We start from the raw sequence: 25,616 nt of genomic DNA on the forward strand, positions 1-25,616 counted from the left end.
GCCTGCAGAGGCACGAAAAGCTGCTTGCAAGCAAATTCTTGGCCTAGCCCGGGCAGAAATGGCTGCATGTGGCCGAGGGCTCCGCAGGGCCGTGGGTGCCTCTCCCCACCCCGCTTTGAGACGAGCTCACTCCGACACCAGGGGACGTCTGAAGCTGGAGTACGATGCAGTGGTAATAGGAGCAGGTAAAGTGGGCTGGGCCGGAGCTGAGGGGCTGAAGGGCAGCCCTGCTCAGAAGGCCCTCGCGTCCCTCTACTCTGGCACAAGCTGGCCAGGAGTTGGGATGAGAGCAGGTGCTGGTGTGGAAAGCCCACCTGTCTGCGAGCAGATGCCGGGGTTCTGGGGTTGGCTTTGCTGTTGACTCACTGTGTGGCCTGGGGCAGATTCTTGCCCTCTCTGGGCTTGAGTCTTCCCATCTAGAATGACCAGGGAGGACTAGGTGAATTCAGGGGTTTCCACGTATCTCCTGTGAAATTAGCTAGTTGCCACCATACTCTTGGAAAGCATATGGTACGTAAGGTTTGGAAGGAAAGAGCCCTGGGACAAGAAGTATGAAATCCAGCCGCCCCAAGTGCCCTGAGTTCTGGTCACCACCACCTGACCCCTGGGACACCCCACCCCTGAGGACACTGCAGTTGCTCCATAAAGGGGAGTTAGTAAAAAATAGAAATGAGTCCTAGAGATTCTCCTGCCTACGCGCAGAGGGTGACAGCCCCTGTTGCCTTGCCTGCCTGGGCACGTGGGAGACCTGCTGCAGTGACCCTGCTATGCCTTGCTGAGCCCCAGGCTGCAGGGCACCTGATTCCACTGCGAGTGTGTGAGGCTGCAGGCCAGGACCAGGCTGCCTTTCCTCCGGGCCTTCCACTCACACACAGAGCCCCAATTTCAGCTTCTGACATTATTTCCAACTGGGTTTATACAGAGCGACCATGACAGGCCTGGAAGGACATGCTCATCACACAGCTTTAAAGCTGTGTCCCTGTTTGGGCATTTCTTCATTTTTACCCCTACAAAGAGCAGTCGTGTGCTGGCCAATGTTTACTAGTCACCTCTCCAGGGAAAATGTGCGCATATATATCCATATGTAAGTTTATTATAAATACGGAAGTAAAAGAAGTGTAGCACACAGTTTTGCAGATAAAAAATATAATACTGGGCTTCTCTGGTGGAGCAGTGGTTGAGAGTCCGCCTGCCGATGCAGGGGACACGGGTTCGTGCCCCGGTCCGGGAAGATCCCACATGCCGTGGAGCGGCTGGGCCCGTGAGCCAAGGCCGCTGAGCCTGCGCGTCCGGAACCTGTGCTCCGCAACGGGAGAGGCCACAACAGTGAGAGGCCCGCGTACCGCAAAATATATATATATATATATATATATATATATATATATATATATATATATATATATATATACACAATACTGTAAATTCCAGGTAGCCAATCTGTTCTTACCAAGTACCTGTGACTTCTGCCAAACTCAGTAACCAACCTGTGGCTGCAATTTGACAAATGAAAATAGTTCTGAGAAGAATGTTGTTTGATATTTTTATTTAAACAGCAGAAAGAAAGTGAAACAAAGATTTATGTCTGAACGTCACTCCTTCCTCAACGACGGGAATGACTTCGCTCAATCAGATAATGTTTTTCGAACACTGGAAGAACAGTTCCTCAATTTTTTGCACCATTTCACAATGTAACAGCTACAGACGCAAGTTTAATCTACTTTATTAGCAGGTTCTCCATCACTTTCTTAAGTCTAACAACCGAAAACATACTAACTCAAGCCCTGGTGTGTAATGTCTGCTGATTTCCATAGTGTGAATACTCCTACTATGGCCTTTTTCAAAGTTACCAATATGATGTCACCAAAGGTGGATTTGGGAGAGAGATGCAGCCAAGGATCGTCATGTAGCATGGCCCCTCTATGGGTCTATAGAGGTAAATAACCGTGAAAGCATAGCCAACCGTTAAAGCAAAGTAAAACAATTAGGAAGTGACAAGCTTTGAGTATTTATTACCTTTGTTTTTAATATAATTATTTCATTGTAAGTTGATGTGATTTAATTTTTTACCAGGGGCTGCGTTTGACAACTATCTCACCAACTTCCAGGGCTGGGGGACTCCTGCTCCAGCCCCCCTGACTGGGCTCCGGAAGTGGAAGTGCCTCCCACCTTTCTTGCCCTTGGCGACAGCCCAGCCCTGCTGTCTCTTGGCAGAGAAGGTTGATCGTAGGTCCCCAGATAGATACCTGGGTGAATTGCCACAAGTGTGTGAGTCTCAGGCCTGAGTTTTTCTTTGACATTGTTTCTCTAATTGCTGGTTTGAAGGCATTTCCAGCCTGAGTGAGGAACACAGTGGCATCTTCTAAGATAAAGATTATCTCTGCTCCCTGAAGCCACACTGGGAGCCACCTTAAAAGAGGACCCTGATTTAGTCATTTGACTAACTTTGCCTAAGAATGACCCAAGGAACTTGTTAAAATGCAGCTCCTGGACCCCCTACCTGGTGAGTAGGATTCTGAGGAAGTCAGCACATCTAACCAACACTTGGAATGGATCTGATGGAGGCATCTGTAGCCCACACATTCAAGAACCCACGTTCAGAGCAGCTTCTCTCCAGAGCTGCCCCGTGCCTGCTGCATAAGGAACCCTGCAGTCTGGCCTGGAGATAAGCTGAGCCCGAGCCCACAGCTTAAGACTCCTTCAAGGGGAAAGGAGAGGTCACCAGAAGCCGCAGGAAGGCTCGGCCAGGACTAGGGGTAGGGGAGTGGGGGAGGGCAGAGGAACTTGGGCTGTTGGATCCTCGACCTTTGCCCTTTGAGGTCTGTTTGTGCATTTGTGGGCTTACATGTGTTGACTGAACTGGACCTTGTTGCCTGGAAGCTTTTATTAGTTTTCCGAGATTTATGATCAGCGCTGATTAAAAGGCAGCTACCTTTTATTGTCTGCTAAGGGACAGGTGCTTTCCCTGCATTACTGGTTATCCTCCCTTCAACACTGCAGGTCCGGCAGGCCCTCTGTTTTTACACGTGAGGAAGACAGCAGAAGCCAGGATGAGCCCAGGACAGTCTGCCTTTGATTTGCCATATGTATTTGAGCGCAGGGCTTTCCAAATTTCAGGCTGCAATCCATCCATTCATGATTCCCTTCCATCATATTTTTGAAACTTTCTTAAGAAAATTATCAAAAACATATTAAAAATAGTACTATATCAATCAGAATTTTTAAATGAAATGTAATCAAGTAGATCATCACATGCCTATCACATGATGATTTAATATTAGTTCCTGAAACTTTTGTTTCTGTGAAATACATTTATTTGTGTGTGGGGGTGTCAGGTCACAGAGTAAAATGCATTTCTTCCTCAGATCACCGTCAAAGAGGTTTAAAAAACTCCGTTTCAGAGATTCCTTTAATGGATGATAAATTGGCCCAATGACCTAGAAAATTCTGGCAGGTCTCTATGTGGAAAATGTAAAACAAAACCAACTCAGCCATGAGAAATCCATCATGTGGGTCATTGCTGCCTCCTATTTGTGGATGTTTGTCAGTTTAATGGCTGAGACCTTTATTAGAGTCAACGCTGGGTTCAGGTTGGCACTCAGAGAACATAGTTACCTTCTGGCATCTTTGAAGACTCAGAGTGACGTCCCACCACCAAAGAGAAGCATGTCCCATGTGTCCCAGGGGAGGCCTGGCCCCCCTCCCTGAAAGCAACCAGGACCCGTTCTCCGCCCATCGAGGACTTCTCCAGCTGCTGCATTTTATTCTGAGACCAAGGAAAGGGGAGGCCCCAACCCCAGGGCCCCATGTGCTCGGCCTGTGGGTCTGAGACCACCTGCATCAGAATGACGGGGAGCTTCTGTGAAGTACATCCTGGTCCACGCCCCCAACCTGCTGAGTAGATTCTGGGGAGGGGTTGGGGAATCGGTGTTTACTCGAGTTCTCATGTGATCCTGAAGCTTCTCAGAGCTGGAGAGGCACTTGCTAGCAGTGGGCTTGGTGTGGAACATCGGATCCCAAGCCAAGTTTCAGGGCTCCTACCCCAGGGGCAGCCTGCCTAAAATTTTTGGAAAGAAACTCTATAGTAGACAAATCTGACCAGTCAGCTGGCACCCCTGAAGCACGCTGAGCTACTCTAGCGCACGTCAAAGCCGTATGTGTTTCATTCATTTTGAGCTGTTCCTGTTTTATTTGGGGAACACTAGGAATTGACAAAGACGCCCCTTCTGGGGCACTGTTGTGAGCCACGCTTGGGCACAACAAGCCATGCCTGGCAGCAACTGTCCACAGGACCAGCGCTCACCCGGACGGCTGGTGATTCCATGCCAGCCAGGGACGTCTGGCATCATCGTACAGCCCCGCCTCCCTCTCTTCCCTGCTAAGTCAACTGTCACACTCCCTCTGACAGTCACCCACTCGTCCCCAAGTGCCAGAAGCCCAGCAATGCGAGGCTTCGTGGGATAGTTTTCAACTAATGACTGTGGATTTCTCCTTGTCCCCACTCCAGCATGAGCCACTGGCCAAGCCAGGGTGACAGGACTTTTTTCAGTTCAGGGCAAGAACTGGGGTTTTCTGACTCCCCAAAGACTGGTGTCTTACAGCATTGAGCTAGATGCTGTTCCAACATCGAGGTACAGGTGAGGGGGTCCCCCAAGTTCTGCCACCTCTCCAGGATCTTCATGGGCATGGTGACAGGGGTGGGTGGCCACACTCCTCAAGGAATGTGTCTGTCTGCCCGCTGACCACTGTCGCTTTCCTCCCCCCTCCTCCTTCTCGTTGCAGGACACAACGGGCTGGTGGCTGTGAGTCCCTCCCGCTCTGCCCCGCTTCACTGGTCCCTGGGTGTGTGGCCCTCAGCAGGAGTGTAAGGAAGCCACAGGGTGAATGCCGAGGGGGAGAAGGAAAGGCCGGCTAGTCCTCACGCCCTGGTGCTGACCAGCAGCTGGCTCAAATGGACATCTGCAGTTGCTAAGGAGGATATCAGGGGGCTCCCTTGTTCTCCTCTCCTTAATGCTCATAGGTTTCCCCCATGACCTTTCAAAAGCAAGGTGATAAATAGCTGGGAAAGTGTGTAATGGGCATAGCCTGGGAGGCAGGTTGGAGCTTGCAGGGTCAGGTAACTGGGGCTGGGGGGCCTTTGACTCCAGGTAGTGGGCTGTCCTTGTGTACAGACCCCATGTTCCCCAGCTAGGTTTAGGCCAGGTACCAACCTGGGGAACACAGCAGCTATACACGGTCCAAAATGTGCCCTGGAGACAGCGAGGAAGCCAACCTAGAAAAGGAAGCGGGGCCCTGCCCCAGCACAGGTGGCTTCTGGGTCCCAAGCTGAGCCAGGCCAGGGTTACCCTAAGGCTGTGCTTCTCAGACCAGAGTCCATGTACCCCTCGGAGACCACAGTGTGTGCTACAGGGCTTCAGGCCACAAGCCTAACATGGAGCATCTTCCTGAAGCAGCGGCTGCTCTAGGATATCCATGCAGGGGGCTCAGCAACATGGAGAGCCAGGAGACCTGTGTTAAATCTGAAGACTTTTCCTGACACAGCAGTTTTACTTGAACATTTCACAGGGGATATTATTTAACTCAACCGATCAGTAATTTAAAACGTTGATTTTGTATTAATACCAACGTGGGTTTGTCCCCAGCTCTGCCACTTTCCATTTGCAAAGGTTAGGGCGAGTCAGTTTATCTCTCTGAGCCATGGTAAAATGAGAATTAAAATGTCCACCCTCACCGAATTGAGGTGAAGGGAATAGATGATGTGCCCCAAGGACCCAGCTCATAAAGCCTTACACAAATGGTGAGCATGGGGACAGCGTGGGGCGTCCCAGGATAAGAGGTATAGGAGGAACTTAACTCTAGGACACGCACTTCGGTTGACTGATCTGGGGAGAGCCTAAGGAGGTAGGGGTCGGCTCTAGATTGGATACTGTCAGAGTGGGGGCAGCCCTGTGAGCAGGCATCTCAGTAACCGTGTGTGCGGGGAGGGGAGACTAGGGTGAGGAGAGCAGTCACTGTGCACACGTAGCATCCCTCATCTTGGCCGAGAGAGATGGTATTGTGGTGGCCCAGTAGACCCTGTCTCGCTTGTGCTTAGACACGATTGTGAAGTGGGCTTGCTCTGTCCCATTTTGTCGTGGTCTAGATTATCCCTGTCTGCGGTCATCATTGTGAGTGGGAGAAACAGGGCTTACCTCTGAGGGCCAGGCCACCGTCTGAATGTCATGTTGGGCTGCTCTTTTCTCCTTTCTCGTTAGGATGTGTCAGGAGTGTAGATTCTGGGTCCAGACCGCCCGGGTTCAGTTCCTGACACCTCTACTCATCAGTTCTGTGATCCTGAGCTATTAGCCTCACTGAGCCTCGGTTTCCTCCTCCGTGAAGTGGGGAGAATCACGGTGCCTACCTCTAGGATGGATTATATGAGATGATGCTCGCACGGTGTCTGGCACATTGTAGTAGCCAAGCGAACTTTTTAGAAAGTCTGCCTTCAGAGCTACACCATCCCTGCTGTCACCTTGGGGGTGGTAGCTGCAGTGGTGTGAGGACCAGCATTTTAGGTCTGTAGACTCAGGACTAGTTCCGTTCAACAAATACTTATTGATTTTCCACTAAGTGCTAGAGAAAAGTTAATCCGCCCCCCCGCATCATTTGTTCCCCAAAATAAGGTTGTGCTATAATCATGGCTTCATTGATTGAACACGTCCCATGTGCCAGGGACCCTGTATAAGCCCCTTCTAGGGACCAGCTCAGAGAATTCTCACAGTGACCCCGTGAAGCAGTCAAAGTGGGTGTTATTATCATCAGCCCCATTTTTGCACATGAGGAAACTGAGGCTGGATGGATTAGGTACTGAGGCCGCCCCAGCAGAAAAGAGAAAGAGGAGTGGAACCTGGGCGGTCTGGCTCAGCACTCGTAAGGCAAGCTCACCGTGCTGCCTGCCTCAGGCCAGTGAGGAGAGCGAGGCTTGCCACCCCACCTCCCCAGGAGATGAAGAGTTCACAGAGGCACTGGACCTTGCAGGAGGGAAGGTCACCTCGGGCTGGGAAGTGGAGGGGCAGGACCAATCATGTCAGGTCTTAGAGAACATCTCGGGGGTGGGGTGAACATTTATGGGTGGCAGGGGGAAGGGCATCTCAGAGGCAGGAACAGCTTGAGCCAGCCCTGTGGTGAGGACCCTGAGAGTGTGGGTCAGCCCCCAGGGGTAAAGGGAGGGCCCTGTGTGCCCCGCCCCAGGCGGCATACCTGCAGAGACTGGGGGTGAACACGGCAGTCTTCGAGAGACGCCACGTGATCGGGGGTGCAGCTGTCACAGAGGAAATAATCCCAGGTGAGCCAAAGAGGTGGGTGAGGGGCATGGGGGGTGACCACTGGTGACCCCTGGTTACTGTCTTCATCCGATTCATTTTCAGGGTTTAAGTTCTCCCGAGCATCCTACCTCCTCAGCCTGCTACGACCGCAGATTTACACCGAACTGGAGCTGAAGGTAGAGCGCGTGTGTGTGTGTGTGTGTGTGTGTCCACCTGCTCCATGGCTTGGGAGCTGGGGAAGTGGGCAGTTGCTATTCTTCCCTCCGAGGGTGTGTCTATCTCCCATGGTCTCCGTGGTGCCTGCCCACAAAGGGGCTTTGTCTGGCCCACCCAGTGTCTTAAAGATCAGGAAATTTCGTACACAAATCAAACCTCTCGAAGAACAAGCTCTGTCAACGTCAGGCGCACGCTCCTGCGTGCTGTACCGGCCGGGCCTTTACGTGGATCGGTCTCAGCTCTGCTTTGTCACATCACTTCCTGGGGTCTGTCCAGCCCCCACAGGAAACCTGCTAGGACCCTTGGGCATCTGAGTTTGCAAAGCTGCCTTAGGACCTGAGCTGATTTCTGCCCTCATTACACATGAGAGCCTGTCACCGTCCTCGGCAGCTTGAGCAGGAAGTCGGACTCGGGGACTTTCACCTCTCTGGGCTCCTGGGCCATTCTGAGGGCATCCTGAGGACTCACAGTCTGCCTCTGTCGACTCCTCTTAGCCTCACCTTGGTCCACAGTCTTGCCCCCCGCCCTTTCAGATTCCTTCACCCCCTCACTGCCTCTTTGACAAACTTGGTCATGCATTCTGGGAGCCCACTTAGCTTACCTGCTTGGTGCCTCTGTCACCCACCACTTGGAGAAAGGTCCCCTGTGCCATCTGTATATGACGCTGACGGCACTTCAGCATCAACTTTGCCCTAAATTTTAAATTAATAAGACATTAATCCACTGACACCCATTAAATAAATTATTCTTTGTGCCCCTAAGAGAGACACGGAGAGAGAGCACACACCTGTCACCAGCCAGGACTGGATGAAACCCTGCCAAGGCCTGGGAATGGGTCTGTGGACTTCAGTCCAAACCAGACGATAGGTGAAGGCAATCTTCTGCTTCTGACACACCAATTATGCAGAGTGGCAAGTGTGAGGGGAAGGGTGGGGGTAGACCCTCCTTTTAAAAATCTAACTTATGAATGCTGAGGATCACAGAACAGAAATTTTCACATAATTATTCTCTTTATTTTTTCTTTTTTAAATAATTTCCTGGAATTTCTTTTAATTTATTTTTTTGGCTGCATTGGGTTTTCGTTGCTGCGAGCGGGCTTTCTCCGGTTGAGGCGAGCGGGGGCTACTCTTCGTTGCGGTGCGCAGGCTTCTCATTGCAGTGGCTTCTCTTGTTGCGGAGCACGGGCTCTAGGCACACGGGCTTCAGTAGTCGTGGCTCGCGGGCTCTAGAGCACAGGCTCAATAGTTGTGGCACACGGGCTTAGTTGCCCTGCGGCATGTGGGATCTTCCCGGATCAGGGCTCAAACCCACGTCCCCTGCATTGGCAGGCGGATTCTTAACAACTGCGCCACCAGGGAAGTCCATTGTCTTTATTTTTATTAAAAAGTTACTCATTTGAAAATGGTATTCTCATAGGGTTCCTTTAACTAGCAGCTCCCAAGTGAATTGAGTATATCCTTTGATCTCTGATCTTGGGCTGCATTAATAGGAGAACGGTGCTCAGATCAAGGGGGGAAGCAGTCCTGCTGCAGGATGCACAGAACTAATCCCATCCGGAGTGTGGGGTACCTTATTTTAACAGGACGTTGACAACTCAGAAAATACCTATAGGAGGGCAACTGTTCGTCTTTCTGGGAATATTCTGTTTCCAAAACAATAATAAAGAGCATTTATTTTACCAGTGTCACATCTTGGGCTACGAGCTTTCATGCTCTGCCAATTTGTCCTCGTCTGTGAGACGAGAGCAGGTAGTGTCCCCATTTTATGATGAGGGAACCGAGATTCAGGGGGGTTAAGTTCGCACACTAGGAAGTGACCAAGAACTTGAGCCAGGTCTAACTGACTCCTCCTCGTTCTGTGAGGTGCCGCCGCCGTGGGCACCTTGATAGCCACCCAGCTCAGCCTCGTGCACCTCCAGGCGCTTTGCCGATGACAGTGGGCCAGGTCACAGACACAAGCTCTTCCAGCAGCTCCGGCCTCGGTAGAGCACGGGGCTGAGATTGCAGGCTCTGGAACCTAACTGGTCGCTTTGGAATCCCTGCTCTGCTGTTACCAGCTGTGTGACTCGGCCTGGTGGCGCCTCCTCTTCCTCGTCTGTAGCGTGGAGATGTAGAGTCCTTGCCTCACAGGGCTGTTGTAATGGTTGGTGTTTGCTCACCACTAGTACAGTGCCTGGGGCGCGGTCAGTGCTCGACAACTGTCAGTATTATTGGGTTCATTCGATTTTTCCATGTTACAGAAAAATCCGAGCGGACTTTTTGACCAACCCAATATTATGCCCATTCGTCAGCTGAGAAAACTGAGGCTCCAGAAGGACCTGTGGCCTGCTACTTCCTATCAGACCTTCCCACTGTGGGCCTGTACCCGCTTAGACTGAGCTCTACTTGAGCCAGAGGATGACTCCGCCAACCTGCTTGGGGCCTCACTGGGCCTGTTTTCCAAGTCTCAATTTCCCCAGCTGTCGATGAGATCATCTCGCAGTTCTATCCACCTGGATAGTAAGCTTGCTTTTACAGTGGCCCCACAGTGAGTCGTGGGATCCCGACAAGGAGGGCAGAGCTTTTGCCCTGGGTGTATGTGGCAGAGGGGAGGTGGTGTCTTTCATCCTGTATCAGCCAGCAGCTGCCTTCCCCAGCTCTCCCTGGACCAGCCTTGACCTCATTCATGTGGCACCCCCTTGTCCTCCCTCCCACCTGCACTCACCGTCTGGCTCCCAACCCCAGCCCTTTGCTCCTGCTTTCCTCAGAAATCTCTCTAAGGCAGGGCTCTCAAACTCTCAGGTCCCTCAGAACAATCTGGGCAACTGGTGGGAAAGTGGTTCTTGCTCAGAGGAACTAAGGGTGATTCTGTGGGACTGTGGTGGGCCCAGGAGCCAATGATTCTGAAGCAGGAGGACCCCAGAGCACAACTCTGAGAACCACACCCCTTAAATCTCCCATTTCTCTGCTCCCTAATGCACGGCTTGTCCCTTCCCAGTAATTTCCATCCAGGGCGGCTGTACGTGCTGAGAAATCCCGTGGGTAAATCAGAAGCGTTTTGTTTTTTACAAGAGGGAAACTGCGTGATCTGAGCAAATCTAATGGGGATAATATAACGGTGGTTTAACAGCCCCTTCTTATTCTGACACCACATCATCAAAACCATCAAGAATAACAACGGCTCCCTTGATGAGAGAAAGTCCTGGAATCAGATAAATAAATTAATCCTGTTCAATTATTGAGACTTGAAACAACCCTTGGGATCCTCTTGGGTCCCTTTTTCGGTGAGGGGAGGTTATTGATTCATTCATTCAGCAAATGCTTCTGAGCACCTGCCCTGTGCCGGGCCCTGGGAGAGGCATGTGGGGAGACAGCGGTGAGGGAAGGGGGCAAGGCTTCTGCTCTTAGTGAGAGGACTTCAGGGAGAGGTAAGTGCCACCTAAAGAAAGGAAAAGAAAGCAATGTGACAGTGAGGAACTGGAGGTCCAGCCTGGACTGGTGACCAGGAAAACCTCCCTGAAGGGGTGACGTTTGAGCTAGCATTCAAATGCCAAGAAGTCACCAGCCCTGTGAACATCTGAGCAGAAAGCGTTGCGGTCAGAGGGAAGTGAAGGTGGACAGGCCCAAGGGGAGGGAAGGTCATGTGGATGGAGCAGAGAGTGCCCGGCCAAGAGGCCGCAGGTGGTGTGAGAGAGGGCCAGGGGCCAGAGGAGACAGGGCCTCGCGCGCTGTAAGCAAGGGCCTGCGCTTTCTCCTGAGCGCCGGGGCAGACGGCAGAGGTGTTAAATCGAGAAGTGGAGTGATGGGATTTATGACTTTATGAAAGGTCATACCACCTGCTGGATGGTGTGGATTGTGGTGGAAGCAGCCATGGTTGCAGGGTGGTAGCTCAGGCTGAGTCAGGGCGGGGACATATGGACCAGGTCTGGAGGCTGAGCTGTGAGACTTGGGATGCCAAGGGTGAGAGACACAGAGGAACTAGGGACACCACCTGGGTGGGAAAGAGTTCACTGTATCAGGAGGAACCAAACTGGAAGTTCCTCCAGTTTGGAATCAAAGGCATTCCCCATCTTAGTGTTAGAAAGGATCCTGCAGGTCTCCCAACCTGCCTCTACCAACGCTCAGACTCACCTCCACAGAACGCTCAACCGTGGAGACCCTGCCATCTGGAACACCTGTGGTTTGGGGAAACTTCTGCTGTAATTATTGGAAAAATCTCTTTTGGTTTCCTCGTGTTTTCCTAAAACTTCTGCTCACAGATCTCATTTCGGGGGCAGGGGATGGGGGTGGGGAGCTTGCTACTCAGGTGACATTTGAGCAAAGACCTCAGAGAGGTGAGGGAGCAGACCAAGAATCTGGGGGAAGAAGTCTCTAAACGCCAAATTCATCAAGTCGCACGTTAAATACGTACAGCTCTTTGTATGTCAATAAAGTGGTTTAAGAACAAAGAGGTCTCCAGCGGGAGCAGTAAGTCGTATTGGTGGAGGCAGCACAGGCCCTTTTTGTTTTATCTCCACCTTCTTTGAAGAAGTAAATGTACTCTTGGAAAGTTCTGTGTGCTAGTCAAATATCTGTAAATCAAATCATATTTTCAATGCATCAGGGGAACTCCCATTTAAAGTGACCCTGGAGTAAATGAGTCTGCAAAGTAAATAAGTTGTTTCCGATGTGAACGATTTATCCACCTTGTAAATGTGGATTTTCACATGACCGTGGCTTTATTGTGTCTTTCTCAGCTTTAGCTATTATTTCTGAAATGGGGGCATTTAAAGACTAACACTGAGAGCCAGGGCTTTGGAGTCACAGGGGTGTGGTTTCGAAACCAGGGTCCACCTCCCCATGTGACCTTGGACAAGTTATTTCACTTCTCTGAGCCTCTGCTGTGGCATTTGTACAATGAGGATGATATACTTACAGAGCTGTTGTGATGTAACCATTGTAAACCCTAGTACAGTCCCTGGCACTGGGTAGCGTGGCGTGGTATGGTATGGTCTGCCATAGGGTGCCTGGGCAAGAGGGCTTTTTATACACTTGTATCAAAAATAGGAACCAGGACCACAGGCCTTGGGAACCTGCATGCAGGTACCTAAGTGGTCACACAAACACAATCAGAGAAGGGTCACGGGCAGATCCCCTCAAATGTTACCTGTGCTGTCTGTGTTCTGCAGAAACACGGGCTGAGGCTTCATCTTCGAAACCCCCACTCATTCACACCTATGCTGGAAGAGGGCACAGCGGGCAAGGTGCCCAGGTCCCTTCTGCTGGGCACAGACATGGCAGAAAACCAGAAGCAGATCGCCCAGTTCTCACGGAAGGATGCCCAGGTAGGGAAGGTGACCAGAGACTGATCTCCTCCATCTCAGCCTGGTGGCCGCTCTTGAAAAGAAATGGGCTTGGTTGGAGTTGTCCTACAGCAGGTTGTCAAAGGCCACAAGGGTGTGGACAGGCCACTTCATCCGCCCTAGGAAGGCTCCAGTCTGTGCCAGCCTTTGATCTTGGGCACTGCAAAGAGAAGGAGTGGAGGACAGTTGGTTAAGACCAGTGAACGCTGGAGACCCTCAAACCTGTGTGTGTTCAGCATGAGGCCACTGTTCAGGTGGCCTCCGCCTGAATTTCAGAAGGGAGTCCACTGACACGTCCTTATGCTCTAAGTGCTTTCTAGCTCTCCTGCCTTCAGACAGAATTCCAGGTGGTCATCAATATTAAAGCACATGAAGGCCAGAAGGAAGAAGGGGAGATCAGAGACAGTTAAGGATAGAACACACTGGATCAGGAATTTAGGACAAGAGCATCGTAGTAAATATTCATTTATTTTGGCGTCATCCCCTGGCAGCCCAAGGCAAGAATGTGGCCGTGATGGCGAGCAGGTCTGGTGAAAGGGAGTACACGCATCTGATGGAGAAGGCACATTTCTTTTCCTAGGATTGCACTGTGAGGAATTTGCTGGGTAGCTTTGTCTAGATGAGTCGTTGAAGGTAACGGGCCCGGTGTGATTGGTTTTACAGACATGAAAAGATTCTTTGAATGGCCATTTTTTGTACCAAGCCTAGATACAAGCTGAAGGCACAGCATTAACTCATATCTTGGTGGAAACATTTTTATAAGAAGAACCTGGGTTAACCAATCCGTGTGTGTTGCTTTTTGTTGTGTTAATCTAGTATTGGGTAAAACCAAGAAAACCACAGACACGGCATCTCTCTTCAGCCAGTGGTTTCCAGACACTGGCTGATGATCGAGTCAACCCAAAAAAAGTGCTTTTCAAGTGATTCTTTTGCACAGTGAGTTGGGGCCCGCTGCCTACACCCTCTCCAAGCCCTGCTCGTCTCAGATGCACTAGAGAGGATTCAGGACAAGGCCAGGTCCCTGGGCCTAGAGAGCAGTGGCCTTGGCCGTGTGTGGCCGGAGCCCTGTGTGCTGGTGACCACAGGAGCGGGAGGCAGAGGCCACATCCCACTGTGGAAAGTAAGGAGCTGAATTCTGGTTTTGTCTTTGCGCGTTGTCACATTAAAGACCTGCTGCAGAGAAAGCTGTTTCCCTTCATTTTAATCAAGATTCTCCAATGTACTTCAACACAGAGCTTTTCTTTGTGGAAGAGTCGTTAAAGTTCCATGGGTATATCCATGAGTCTAGATGAACCAAAAATTAAAAGCTCTCGGCTGAGATAAGATAGGGCCTTGGGTACCACAGGTGCCCATCCTTGCTCCTGTCGCCCATCCAGGGAAGGGGGTGTGGGGGTCATAACCAGGCTGTCGAAGTGGATTCTGCTGCAGGGGGTTGTGAGGTGAAGGGATGCAAGCTTCTGTCCCTGCTGATGACAAGAGGATGCGGGAGATTTGCAGCCCAGGAAGAACAGTCAGCATGCTGGAATACAGGCAGAGAGATCTTACTTTTATCAGTAAGATATAGAAAGACAGGACAGAGAGGAGAAACTTTTCAGTGGTTTTTGGTTTATCACAGAGACCACTTCCTAGGGTACTTGAGGATTCCGTGGCTGACGACTGGTCTTGGCCTACATCAACCCCCTTGTCCCTGCCACTACGTGGTGACCCTCGTACTACCCAGGCTCTCTCTGACCTCACCTAGTGTTGACATCAGCACACAGACCTAGAACTGGGGGTAGCGTGAGGCCTGAGGAATCGAGCCTCAGCTGGGGGGCAGCAGGCCACATGGGGCAGCTGGAGGGCCAAGTATGGGGACAGTGTCTTTGTGGGGTTCTAGGCAATGGGGCCTTGACTCGGAGCTCTGTTCCAGGCCTTTCCCAAATATGAGGCCTTCATGAACCGCTTGGCGTTAGCCATTGACCCTCTGCTGGACGCAGCCCCAGTGGACATGGAGGCCTTCCAGCGGGGCTCCCTGCTGCAGAGGCTCAAGTCGCTCTCCACCCTCAAGCCCCTGTTGCAGGCGGGTAAGTCCAAGGGCAGGCATCTGGGCATGATGAGCACCTTCACGTGATTGAGCCCATCTTCTCCACAATTGGACATAAGCCTGAACCTCCAAGGCAGCCTGCCAACTGCCATCGATTAATAGGGGCCACCTGGAGCACTTGAAGTGGCAAAGGTTTAGGATGGCGTGCTCTGAAAATAGAGCCCGAGCCAAAGGCTTATGTGCAAGTGGTTCATTTTGAAGGGGGATCCCAAGGAAAGGAGGAGAAACGGGAAAGAGGGAGAGTCGATACCAGGGTGCATTACTGAGCTGGCCACCACTGTGGCTGGTGAGGTCCTTCCCTCTGAGAAGCCTTAGGAAATGCACATGAGGGCATGCCCCGGAGGAGAAAGGGGAAACATTTACTCATTGGGTTCTGTCCTCCAGTGGTCAGAGGTTGCCCTCTGGGGTATTAACTCCCACATGAGGCATAAACTTCTGGGTTGTGCATCCGTGGGTGCCAAGTGGGTTCCCGTAGGTGTCCTGTCGTGGTGCCAGAGAAGCCCCAGGGAAGAAATGAAGAGGCACATCTTCAGGTCTGAGGTGGGATGCTGTCAGGTTGCACTGTGTGAAGCTGACGAGAGCCTGCACGGAGCTCGTCACCATAGGCATGGCTGGAATAAGAGATGGCGCCCAAGAGAGTTTGAAACGATGCCCCCGTACAAGAAGGATGCTAGATTATTGGGCTCAGCAAGAAAAAAAGTCTGTGATGAATTAGTGATGTCTGCTGTGGGTATGAGAATGGAGGTTTCACCAAGCCTGCTATTATTTCCTACCACTCCTCTAGGGGACAAAAACCAGTTTAGCTTCTATATTCTAGAAAAATACGGCATCAGTTAGCTGTGGTCACAAAATTGCTGCATAACAGACTACAAAATTCCAGTGGCATATAAAAATAAACATCTATTTCTCAAGTGTCTGCATGGTTCAGCTGATCCCAGCTGGGCTGAGCTGATCTGGTCTGGTCTCATGCATGTGTCTGTGGCTGGGGCAGCTCTGCTCCAGGTGTCTCTAATGCTCTTCTTGGAAGCCACAGGTTAGTCCAGGCGTGGCCTTCTTATGTCAGTGACAGAAGCACAGAGGGCAAGCCCCAATGTGCAGGCCAGTTTCAAGCCTCGGACTGCATCACATCAGTAAACATTCCACTGGCCAAGCAAATCATTTGAGCCCAGAATCAAGGGGCAGGGCGGTCAGCTCAGCTAGGGAGAGAAGCAGTGCAGAGTTACATGGCAAAGTGTGTGGACACAGGGAGGGGTGAAGGGTCAGAGCCAGTAGAATCTACCACAGATGCCAAAAGTAGACATCGCCTCCCAGATTACCAGTCCAAGGAGCATCATACAATAAACATTCATGTAGTAAATATTTATTGAGCATCTGCTATGTGCCAGGCACCAAGCTGGGCACTGGGGCTACAATGCCTAGGGTTCATGACCTCTGCCTTCAAGGTCCTAGTGCCCAGTTACTCTCGGAGATAGTTTGAATCAGTATCAGAGGAATGGATTAGCCATGCTGCTGCCTCCCAGGGCACGGCCTTACAGAACTCAAAGTGGGGGAATAAGATACAAATTAAAAATTGCCCCAAAATAATTCTAACAGGTAAAATGTATTAAGTGCCTATGGAAATGCTTTAGAAATGCTCTACATACCTCGTTTAATCCTCACAATAGCTCTTAGGGGTACAGAATATTTTGTACTCGCATTTTACAGGTGAAGAAACAGGTGCAGAGACATTATGGACCAGAGTGTTCCCTTCTTGCCTGTCTCAGTTTACATTTTATGGATCTCCTCCTTTAGGTCGCATCCTGGGAGCCCAGCTGCCCCAGTATTACCAGGTCCTCACAGCTCCAGCTGTCAAGGTGAGGGGCTTCCCAGCCTCAGGCTGGACCTTGCTGTGAGGGGGCCTCTGCTCCCGAGGTAAGCCCTTCTCCTGGCTGTCTTGCTGTCCCAGGTGCTGGATCAGTGGTTTGAGTCTGAGCCTCTAAAAGCTACTCTAGCAACAGATTCTGTGATTGGAGCCATGACAAGTCCCTACATTCCGGGGAGTGGGTGAGTGTGGCAGGGGAGGTGGGGCAGCAGGAGTGGAGCCGATCCCCCCTCGAGAGCGTTAACTACCGTTCCCTGAGCTCACCCAGTGAGCCAGGCAGGCGGAAGCACTTCACACAGGATTCATTTAAGCCTCAAAGCAACACCTGAGAGCTGTGGTTCAAAGAAGGGAAGTATCCCTCCCAAAGTCACACAGCTAGTAAGTGGCAGAGCTGATTTCCAGCCCAAGTTGTCTGACCTGCCCCCAACCCCACCCTGGGTCTTCCTTCTTAGCCACTACTCCCTACTGCTTCAGTAGAAACACCTCTGTCCTGCTTCCTGTGATATCTCAACATGAACATCTTCTTCCCTATCATCTATCTATCTATCAATCTACCTGTCTACCTACCTATCTATCTACCTGTCTACCTACCTATCTATCTATCTATCTATCTATCTACCTATCTACCTATCTATCATCTCTTCCCTTCCCACAAATCCCCGTTGCCTGTCCCTCTCCCGCAGATCCTTTCCCTGGCTTCCAGGACTCGCACACACACAGATACCTTCACATGGATGGGAAGCTGCCTTTCCCGTTGTGAGCGGGAGGTGTGCTGACAGCCTCATCCGAGAGGGGGCAGTCAGACACAGTGAAGTGTGTAATTGAGGTATGATTTAATGAGCCCCTGTAGGAGCAGGAATGGAGGGGTGCGTGTGTGTGTTGTGTGTATGTGTGTGTGTTGTGTGTTGTTTGTGTGTGTTGTGTGTTGTGTGTGTGTGTGTGTGTGTTGTGTGTATGTGTGTGTGTTGTGTGTTGTTTGTGTGTGTTGTGTGTTGTGTGTGTGTGTGTGTGTGTGTGTGTGTGTTGGGATAGAGGATGCTGCCAAGTCTTGGGCCATTTCCAGTGCACCAGAAGATGCAGCTAGAAGCTGTCAGTGCGGCTTATCTCTCAAGGGATAAGAGCACTTTGGAAGTGGTCTTCCGGCACACACTAAGCCAGCCCCAAATTCCCCAGGGCCATGGAAAGGTGGGAGTTGGCAGCAGGTGCAACATCTTGGCCAAGATCAACCAGCCAATTTGGATTTTCCAGCTGGAGCCTCTGGTCCTTTTCTCTGTGGGTGTTCAGGAGGCTTAGCTACTGCCCAGTTTATGAAATGGGCCTTTAAGTCATTTGTTTTTTCATTCATTCTTTCAATAAATATCGATGGAGCACTTGCCTGGGGACTAGGTCCGGGGACACGGTGGTGAATGGGGTTGAAATCCTAATGGGGGAGGTACACAGAGCAAGGAGTGGAATGGAGAGCTGTGGGCACTGTGATGGTGGGGCAACGTGGTCCAGGCTCAGAGAAGCCCCCCATGAGACAGAGATGTTTCATCTGAGACTCTAAGGACAGGAGGAATTAGCCAAATAAAAGAAGAGGGAGGAAGGGGCTTCTAGACTCTGGAACAGCGCGTGCAAATGTAGGAGCTGCACGTGGATCATATGATCTATTCGAGGCACTGAGAGGTTTGGCTTAACAGGAGTGCGGGGTGTGGGGGGAGTGTAGGGCGGGACGAGGCTGACGAGCAGGCAGGAGCCCTGGAGGCCGGTTTTGGAGACTGGCCATCGTCCTCAGAGCACCGACAAGCCAGTGAAGGCTTGAAAAGAGCTGAGTGACAGGAGCATAGCTGAGTTTTGAGACTGGGCTCCAGGTTCTACGTGGAGAAAGGTCTACAGGGAAGAACGAGTGGGAGAAGTGGGTCCGATCAGGAGGACGTTACTGCGGCAACTTAAGAAAGAGAAGAGAATGGCCTGGACCAGGGAGGAAGCCGCAGGGAGTGGGGCCTTGGAAGGTTCTTGGGGAGGCACTCGACGACGGAGGTGGTGAGGGCCTAGTAGGAGGCAAGACTGACACCCAGTTTTCTGTTGGAAATTGAAGGTGCCATTCACTGGGATGGAGAAGACTGACGGAGAAACAGGTTGGGGAGTGGGGACAAGGGGATGGGTTTAAGATGCCTGCCCAAAGCCATGCCAGTGGAGATATCTGTGGGTAGCTGGGCATACAGGCTGGCACTCAGGAGAGAGCTGGAGAGGCAGGTTTGGGCATCGCTGCCACATTGTTGGAACCAAAGCTCTGCCCCCAGATGTTTACAGGGGGAGAGGATGCACAATGGGAAGCGAAGGGCTCTTGCAAGAGTCTCGAGCTCATTTAAAGGATAGTCGGACAGGGCTGGATGGGGGCAGGGAGGGGCTGAAGATACAGGACGGGAAGGACTCTCTGCACCTAGAACTCTGAGGAGATTAAACCCCACCTCCAGCCACTGATTCTGATGATCTGTCCTCAGGTATGTGTTACTCCATCACGTGATGGGGGGTCTGGAAGGGATGCGGGGGGCCTGGGGCTACGTCCAGGGTGGCATGGGTGCCCTCTCCAACGCCATCGCAAGCTCAGCCACCGCACACGGAGCAAGTATCTTCACTGAAAAGGTGAACAGCCCCTCTACCCCACCCCAATTTTTGGCAAGGATCTTAGAATAGAACAGAGTATCGGATTTGGAGGGTCCCTCATTTTACTGATGGACAAGGCCTGGCTCAGGATCGAGGAGCTCGGGCTCTGCAGCCCGTACTGCTGTGAACCAGGTCCCAGTTCTTCTGCCTACCCCATTTGAATTCACAGCCACTATCCCACGTTTGGGCTGAGCCTTTGCATTGGAGGGGTGGGCTAACGCCTCACCAGGAGCTGCAGAGAATCGGGGCCAGGGCTGATGAGGCTGTGAGTGCCTAGGAGCAGCATGGACAGTGGAAATCCCCCAAGACTCACCCTGCATTTCCCTGCCCGGGGACCCTGGGGGCTCTTTCCCGTGGCTTTAGACAGTGGCTAAGGTGCAGGTGAGCAGTGGAGGGCGCGTCCAAGGAGTCGTGCTGCAAGACGGCTCGGAGGTAAGGAGCAAAGTGGTGCTGTCCAGCGCGTCACCGCACATCACCTTCCTGAAGCTGACGCCACAGGTGAGGCTGGGGGTGGAGGTGAGATGTCTGCCTGGGGTTGGAATGTGGAGGGATGAAGGGGACCAGGGCTGCATCAGGGTGGGAGATGTGAGTGCCAAGTCTCTCCGGATGTGGGGAAATCTGTCTTCTCTCCTACCTAACGGGCAGGGGGCAAACAGCAAAGAAGCCTCACAGGTGAGGGGAAAGGTCCGGGGACGTGAGGTGACCGAGGCCAGGCAGTTAGCAATTGGCAGAGCCAGAGCTAGAACTCAGGTCTGACTTTCAACCCAGGGTTACTTCTACAGCTTTCCTGCTGTCCTGATTTCTCCCCTCTAACCAGCTCTAATTCCACTGTTTGTGTCAGTGATCTGTTGCCACATGAATGCGGCATAACAGCCACACAGCTTCTGGGCATATCAAGAAATACGGATTTAGCACACAGAGCAGTAGAAATCAGTTGATCTTGGCTGAGTTCAAGTGATCTGGGCTCACTCATGCACTCCTCCAGCAGCTGCGGGTCACTAGTGGGCCCTGCTGATGGCTGTGGCTAATCGAGAGGTCGCTGTCAGAATGTCCAGGATGACTCAGCTCTGCTCCATGTGTCTCTCATCCCCAGGCGCGGTAGTCCAGATCTGGCAAAAGGCAAAATTGAGCAAACTCAGTCACGCAAGTGCTTCAGTTTGCATCCTATTTGCTAACATTAGCTTTGTCTCATGGCCCAGCTCAGTCACAGTGGGAGGGCAATAAAAAGGGGTGTGCATACAAGGAGGGTTGGGGACTTGGGGCAGTTCTTGCAATTGATCACACCTTCCCTGTCCCCCAAAGATATGATAATATGTGTATGAGCATGGAGCTCCCGGCGATTATTCTTGGGGACAAGGCACCACTTTTTCTGAGTGATTCCACTAATCAAATTCAGCAAACATCAGTTCAAAAGCATCTTGAGACAATTTTGAGATCATCAAGACTTCCAAGAGCTTACAGACCAGAGGTGAAAGACGCTGCAGCCCACGGGCCATATCCGTAGCGAGAGCTCGTGTGGGCCATTTACAGCCAGGACGCTGGCAGACTGCAAAGGAGGAAGTGGTTAGCGCTGAGCTGGAGGAGTCCAGGAGGGCTTCACAGAGGAAGTGGTTTGGCCGAGCTCTGAGTGAGGGAGAGGGTCTCCAGCAGTACAGGTTGAGGGATCAGTCTGAGCAAAGGAGTAAAGCAGCCCCCTTGGGGCCTTGGCCACCCCCAGGGTAGAACCTTCTTCTTTCAGGAGTGGCTTCCTGAGGAGTTCGTGGAGAGAATCTCCCAGCTGGACACCCAGTCGCCTGTTACCAAGATCAATGGTAAGAGGCACACCAGATTGTAGAGCTGTTTCTTTTGAGGTTATCTGAGTGAGAAATCTTCATGTCTGGGAAAGACTGACCTTCATCATCATCTCTATCCCCTGCCCCACAGCCTGCCCCCCAGTTTGAAGGTGAAACACTTTTTCATACTTTTTCTTTCCAGTCCACCATGTGGGTGAGCAGGTGATGGGTAGAGATAGAGGACCCTGGGGGGCTGAGGACACAGGCCTTTGGGCCCTGACCCTCCTCTTTGGTCCCTCAGTGGCTGTCAACAGGCTGCCTGACTTCCTGGCGGCCCCCAATGCTCCCAGGGGCCAGCCACTGCCCCATCACCAATGCTCAATCCACCTGAACTGTGAGGACACCCTCCTTCTCCATCAGGCTTTTGAAGACGCCATGGATGGCCTGCCTTCCCACAGGTGGGGACCCTGGAGACGCTTGAGCCCCTGGTTAGAGCACAGGAGGTGTGGTGGGACGGCAGGGACCGCGCTCATTCACCATCCTGGCCTGGGAGGGACCAGAGAGCCCCGAGCCTGCCGGTCTGGCTGGGGACAGGGGTCTGGAGATGAGGGAGCTCCCCGTGGGTGGTCTGGACTGTCTGGGTGGTCTGGACTGTCCTGGTGGTCACCGAGCCCGTGCAGGCAAACACCACCATGACCTTGCAGAGATCATCGGCCCAGCCCCAGCATCCTCCCATCTCAGGCCTTCATTTTGTCCCGTCATCTCAGAGTGGCTCCCCAGCCCCTTCCCTCTCTCCTCCCCGTGTCACACGCAGACCTATGATTGAGCTCTGCATCCCTTCCTCGCTGGACCCCACGCTGGCTCCCCCTGGCTGCCATGTCATCTCCCTCTTCACTCAGTACACGCCCTACACACTGGCTGCAGGCAAGGCCTGGGATGAGCAGGAGAGAAACGCTCACGCAGACAGAGGTAAGGAGGGCTAGACCGCCCTGGCTTCACAGTGACAGCTGGCCGAGCGTCCCGAATGGCCTCCTCTCCTCCTGACTGCCCCATTCAGGATTAACACCTGCAAGTTCTGTGCCAGGGAGAGAGGAGTACTCAGGGAAACCTAAATCAACACAGTGAGTAACTGCTGGGGTCAGGCCCTGGGCGAAGAAAGCCAAAAAGACATCGTTCCTGCCCTCAGTCCTGCAAGGGAGACTAACAAACCAGTCTTACAGTACAACGGACTGGGGGAACCAAAGGAGGAAGCTGTGAGCCAGAGAGACAGGAGAGCTTTTCAAAGGAAGGGACATTTGAACTGGGTTTTAAAGGATGAATAGGAGTCGACCAGGCAGCAAAGTGCATTCCAAGCAAAAGAAATAACTTGAGCAGAGTAATGAGGTGAAGAAATTTTTGCATGTTCAAGGGGAGACAAGTGTTTAGGGTTGGAGTAAAAAGGTGGGAAAGAGTGGGAGGTTCTACTAGCCTGACACCCATAGGTCTCTGTAATGAATTGTTTATTTGTCTGTGGACTGTTTTTGTTTTTTTGCTTATTGAGGTATAATTTGCATATGAAAAAAAGATCCATTTTAGGTGTAGAGTTTGATGAATTTAGTAAATATGCCGAGCTGTACAATCCTGATGCCTCTTTCTCCTAACACCATCTCTTTTCCCTGTGTTCGACACCTAGTGTGTGATTGCATTGAGGCCTACGCCCCCGGCTTCAAGGACTCCGTGGTGGGCAGAGACATCCTCACACCCCCTGACTTGGAGAGAGTCTTTGGGCTTCCTGGGGGGGTGAGTACAGGACTGGGGTCTCTCGTCACACCCTCCCTGTACCCCGACTCCCTGGCAGGCCCACGCGGCTTTATCTTGTCCGTCCACACCCAGCCTTCAGCAGGAAGAGAGGACAGAGACACCGTCAGATTTAGGCAGTGAGGGAGGAGTGAGGAGAGGCAGCATCTGCTGAGCAGGTCACCGGGACTGCGGCCCTTCTGCCTGGAGGTCCATGTCAGCCCCTCCCATCTGCCTTTCTTCAGAGGGACCTCCCCTCCCCCAGGCAGCATGTGCTCACACTTCTCTTATCAAAAACTCACTGAGCCTGGAGGCAGGGGCGTGGGTCAGGAGGCCAGGTCAAATACAGCAGTGACTAGCTTGGTGTGGCTATTGCGCCCTTAAGTGTGGCCAGGCCAAAATGAGATGTGCTTCGAGTATAAAATGCACCCCAGATTGCAAAGACCGAGTACAGAAAAATGTAGCATGTCTTATCGATAATTTTAATACCAACCACATGCTGAAATGATAATACTTCGGATCTATTGGCTTAAATTAAATATATCATTTAATTGGGTTAAATTAAATATATTATTAACATTAATTTCACCAGTTTCCTTTTAAGTGTTAATGTGGCTACTGGAAAATCTAAAATTACATGTGCGGCTCCCATTATATTTTTACTGGACAGCGCTGGGCCGGATAGAGAGTGAGAGAGGCCAGGCAGTGCGAAGGGAAGGGAAAGGGTGGAGGCGGAAGGCTTGGGCAGGTGGATTGAGAAGTCTTGATAAATGTGCGTGCAGAGGGCGGGTGGAGGGGACGTAAAGGGTCCACCTGAAGGCCAAGGAGGGGGAGGTGACGCCATCCACAGAGGCAGGGAAGATGGGACAGGAGCCGACTCGAGGGAAGAAGACGAGCTCAGTTTGGGACACGTTGATGGGGCAGGTGAAGGTCATCCCCACGGGATGTCCAGCAGATGTTGGTCTTTTTGTCCAGACCTGCCCTGCAGGTGTGCCCTTCCCCCTCCCCCACACCTCCTCCCTCCTCGGCTGGTCTGACCCAGGCCAGTGGAGCAGAACCGTGCTCAGCTCCCAGTATCCATCTGCCATTTACTGTGACCTTGGAACCCCAGGGCACAAGCTCAGCTGGGTGTCTTGGCCAAAGAAACATGTACCAGAGTCAAAATAAATCAACTTCCTCTATTTTTCAAACAGAGTGAGGAGGATTCAGAGTCCACAGCAACATCTTTAAAATCTCCCTTTTCTTTCCCATTCAGTTTCCTTACCCTCTGAAGATGCTCCCTACCCTTCTTCCTTCTTGAAAAATGCCTCTAGGAAACTTCACCCCCAGCCCTAGGACTTGTGCCTATTCTCTCTCTTCCCCTCCTCATTCTGCATCACAAGAGCCCGAGAAAACATCCTGGAAGGAGAAGAACCTTCCTTGGAGAACAGGTCAGAGGAGCGGGGTGGAGAATGTAACACTCCTATGTTAACGACTGTGGCCCTGCCTCCTGCAGAATATATTCCACTGCGCCATGGCCCTGGACCAGCTGTACTTTGCCCGCCCTGTGCCCCTGCACTCCAGCTACCGCTGCCCTCTCCGGGGCCTGTATCTCTGCGGAAGTGGGGCCCATCCTGGTGAGTGACCCTCGGTCCCATTACCCTGTGCGGGCGTCAAGGGCTGGCAGAGGCTTGCAGACGGGAGCAGGGTAAACAAGGGGGGAAGTGAGAGGGAGGGAACTCCCGGGAGATCAAGCCATCACCCACGTTGAGAATTCTCCGGCCACAACCCTCAGGTTAGCTCACCTCCTCCCCACGAGGCCTGGGGATACGTCCCAGTGGAGGCATCTCTCCAAGTTCCCATGTGGGTTGTGTAAGACCCATGCCTCTAAATTCCCATCCGTATTTGAGACCAGTAAGAATCGGCAAAGTTCAGTTTCTCAATTTTAAAATTCTTCCCTGCTCCCTTCCCAGGCCTACTGACCCCACGGAAGCTCATCTCATACAAATGCTTCCTCTGAGCTATGTGGGCCCCGGCCCCCCCAGACAGGGTCCATACTTCCATGACTTCCTCTCAAATCCTTAATCCCTCATTCTAGTTTCACGTGCTGGGAGTCTCACCATCTGGCCCATTGGCTCTCAGGCTGGGGTGGGGGGGGGGGGGGGCGGAGGGAGGGGCCACTTGCTTGGACCAGGCACCTGGCCCTTCCTGCACTGATGCAGGGGAGTCCAGGATCTGTCTTAATAATCATCCCAGGTGGTTCTGATACCCACGGCCCCAGCATCCCCCTTCAGGCGTCCCTGCTCTGCTTTGTGGCTGGTGCCTCAGCAAGTTCCATGGGGGGGACGGAGGGGTGGGAGGGGGGTGAGCACGGCTTTGGTTCATGGGAGACTCCCTTCCAGGAGGAGGTGTCATGGGAGCCGCTGGACGCAATGCAGCTCACGTGGTCTTTAGGGACCTCAGGAGCATGTGACCCCCAAACCAACTCTGACCCATGAAGATGAATTCACCCTTGAGATGTTAAGTCTCCATTGGGTCAGCTTCCCAGGATATGGCTTGAGGCAGGCAAGTCCACTAGTCTAGAAAAAACAGTACAAGTTACATTGGGTCCCAGTTAACCTCGCATCTATGGCTTCTCGAATGAACTGGTTTTGTTTTATAT

General features: G+C 52.0%; 1 protein-coding gene across 1 annotated transcript; it reads left to right on the forward strand.

Moving 5' to 3' along the window:
- Positions 1-25,616, forward strand: PYROXD2 (pyridine nucleotide-disulphide oxidoreductase domain 2). Its single transcript, XM_065894199.1, has 16 exons — positions 1-185; positions 4,780-4,799; positions 7,228-7,321; positions 7,404-7,477; positions 12,664-12,819; positions 14,747-14,900; positions 16,712-16,773; positions 16,866-16,963; positions 19,265-19,406; positions 19,791-19,925; positions 21,166-21,238; positions 21,501-21,657; positions 22,014-22,168; positions 22,872-22,978; positions 24,471-24,591; positions 25,357-25,616. The coding sequence occupies exons 1-16, from the start codon at positions 59-61 to the stop codon at positions 25,425-25,427; spliced, it is 1,746 nt and encodes a 581-aa protein (XP_065750271.1). The 5' UTR covers positions 1-58; the 3' UTR covers positions 25,428-25,616.

The sequence above is a fragment of the Phocoena phocoena genome, chromosome 16 (assembly GCF_963924675.1).
Source record: "Phocoena phocoena chromosome 16, mPhoPho1.1, whole genome shotgun sequence".
Classification (NCBI taxonomy): Eukaryota; Metazoa; Chordata; class Mammalia; order Artiodactyla; family Phocoenidae; genus Phocoena; species Phocoena phocoena.

What these genes read in the sequence shown, in the direction of transcription:
- PYROXD2 (XM_065894199.1), top strand. Translation starts at nt 59, where the DNA reads ATGGCTGCATGTGGCCGAGGGCTCCGCAGGGCCGTGGGTGCCTCTCCC. An exon ending in CCCTACATTCCGGGGAGTGG is followed by an intron (nt 16,964 to 19,264) that starts GTGAGTGTGGCA and finishes ATCTGTCCTCAG; the next exon opens with GTATGTGTTACTCCATCACG. An exon ending in CGGAAGTGGGGCCCATCCTG is followed by an intron (nt 24,592 to 25,356) that starts GTGAGTGACCCT and finishes ACTCCCTTCCAG; the next exon opens with GAGGAGGTGTCATGGGAGCC.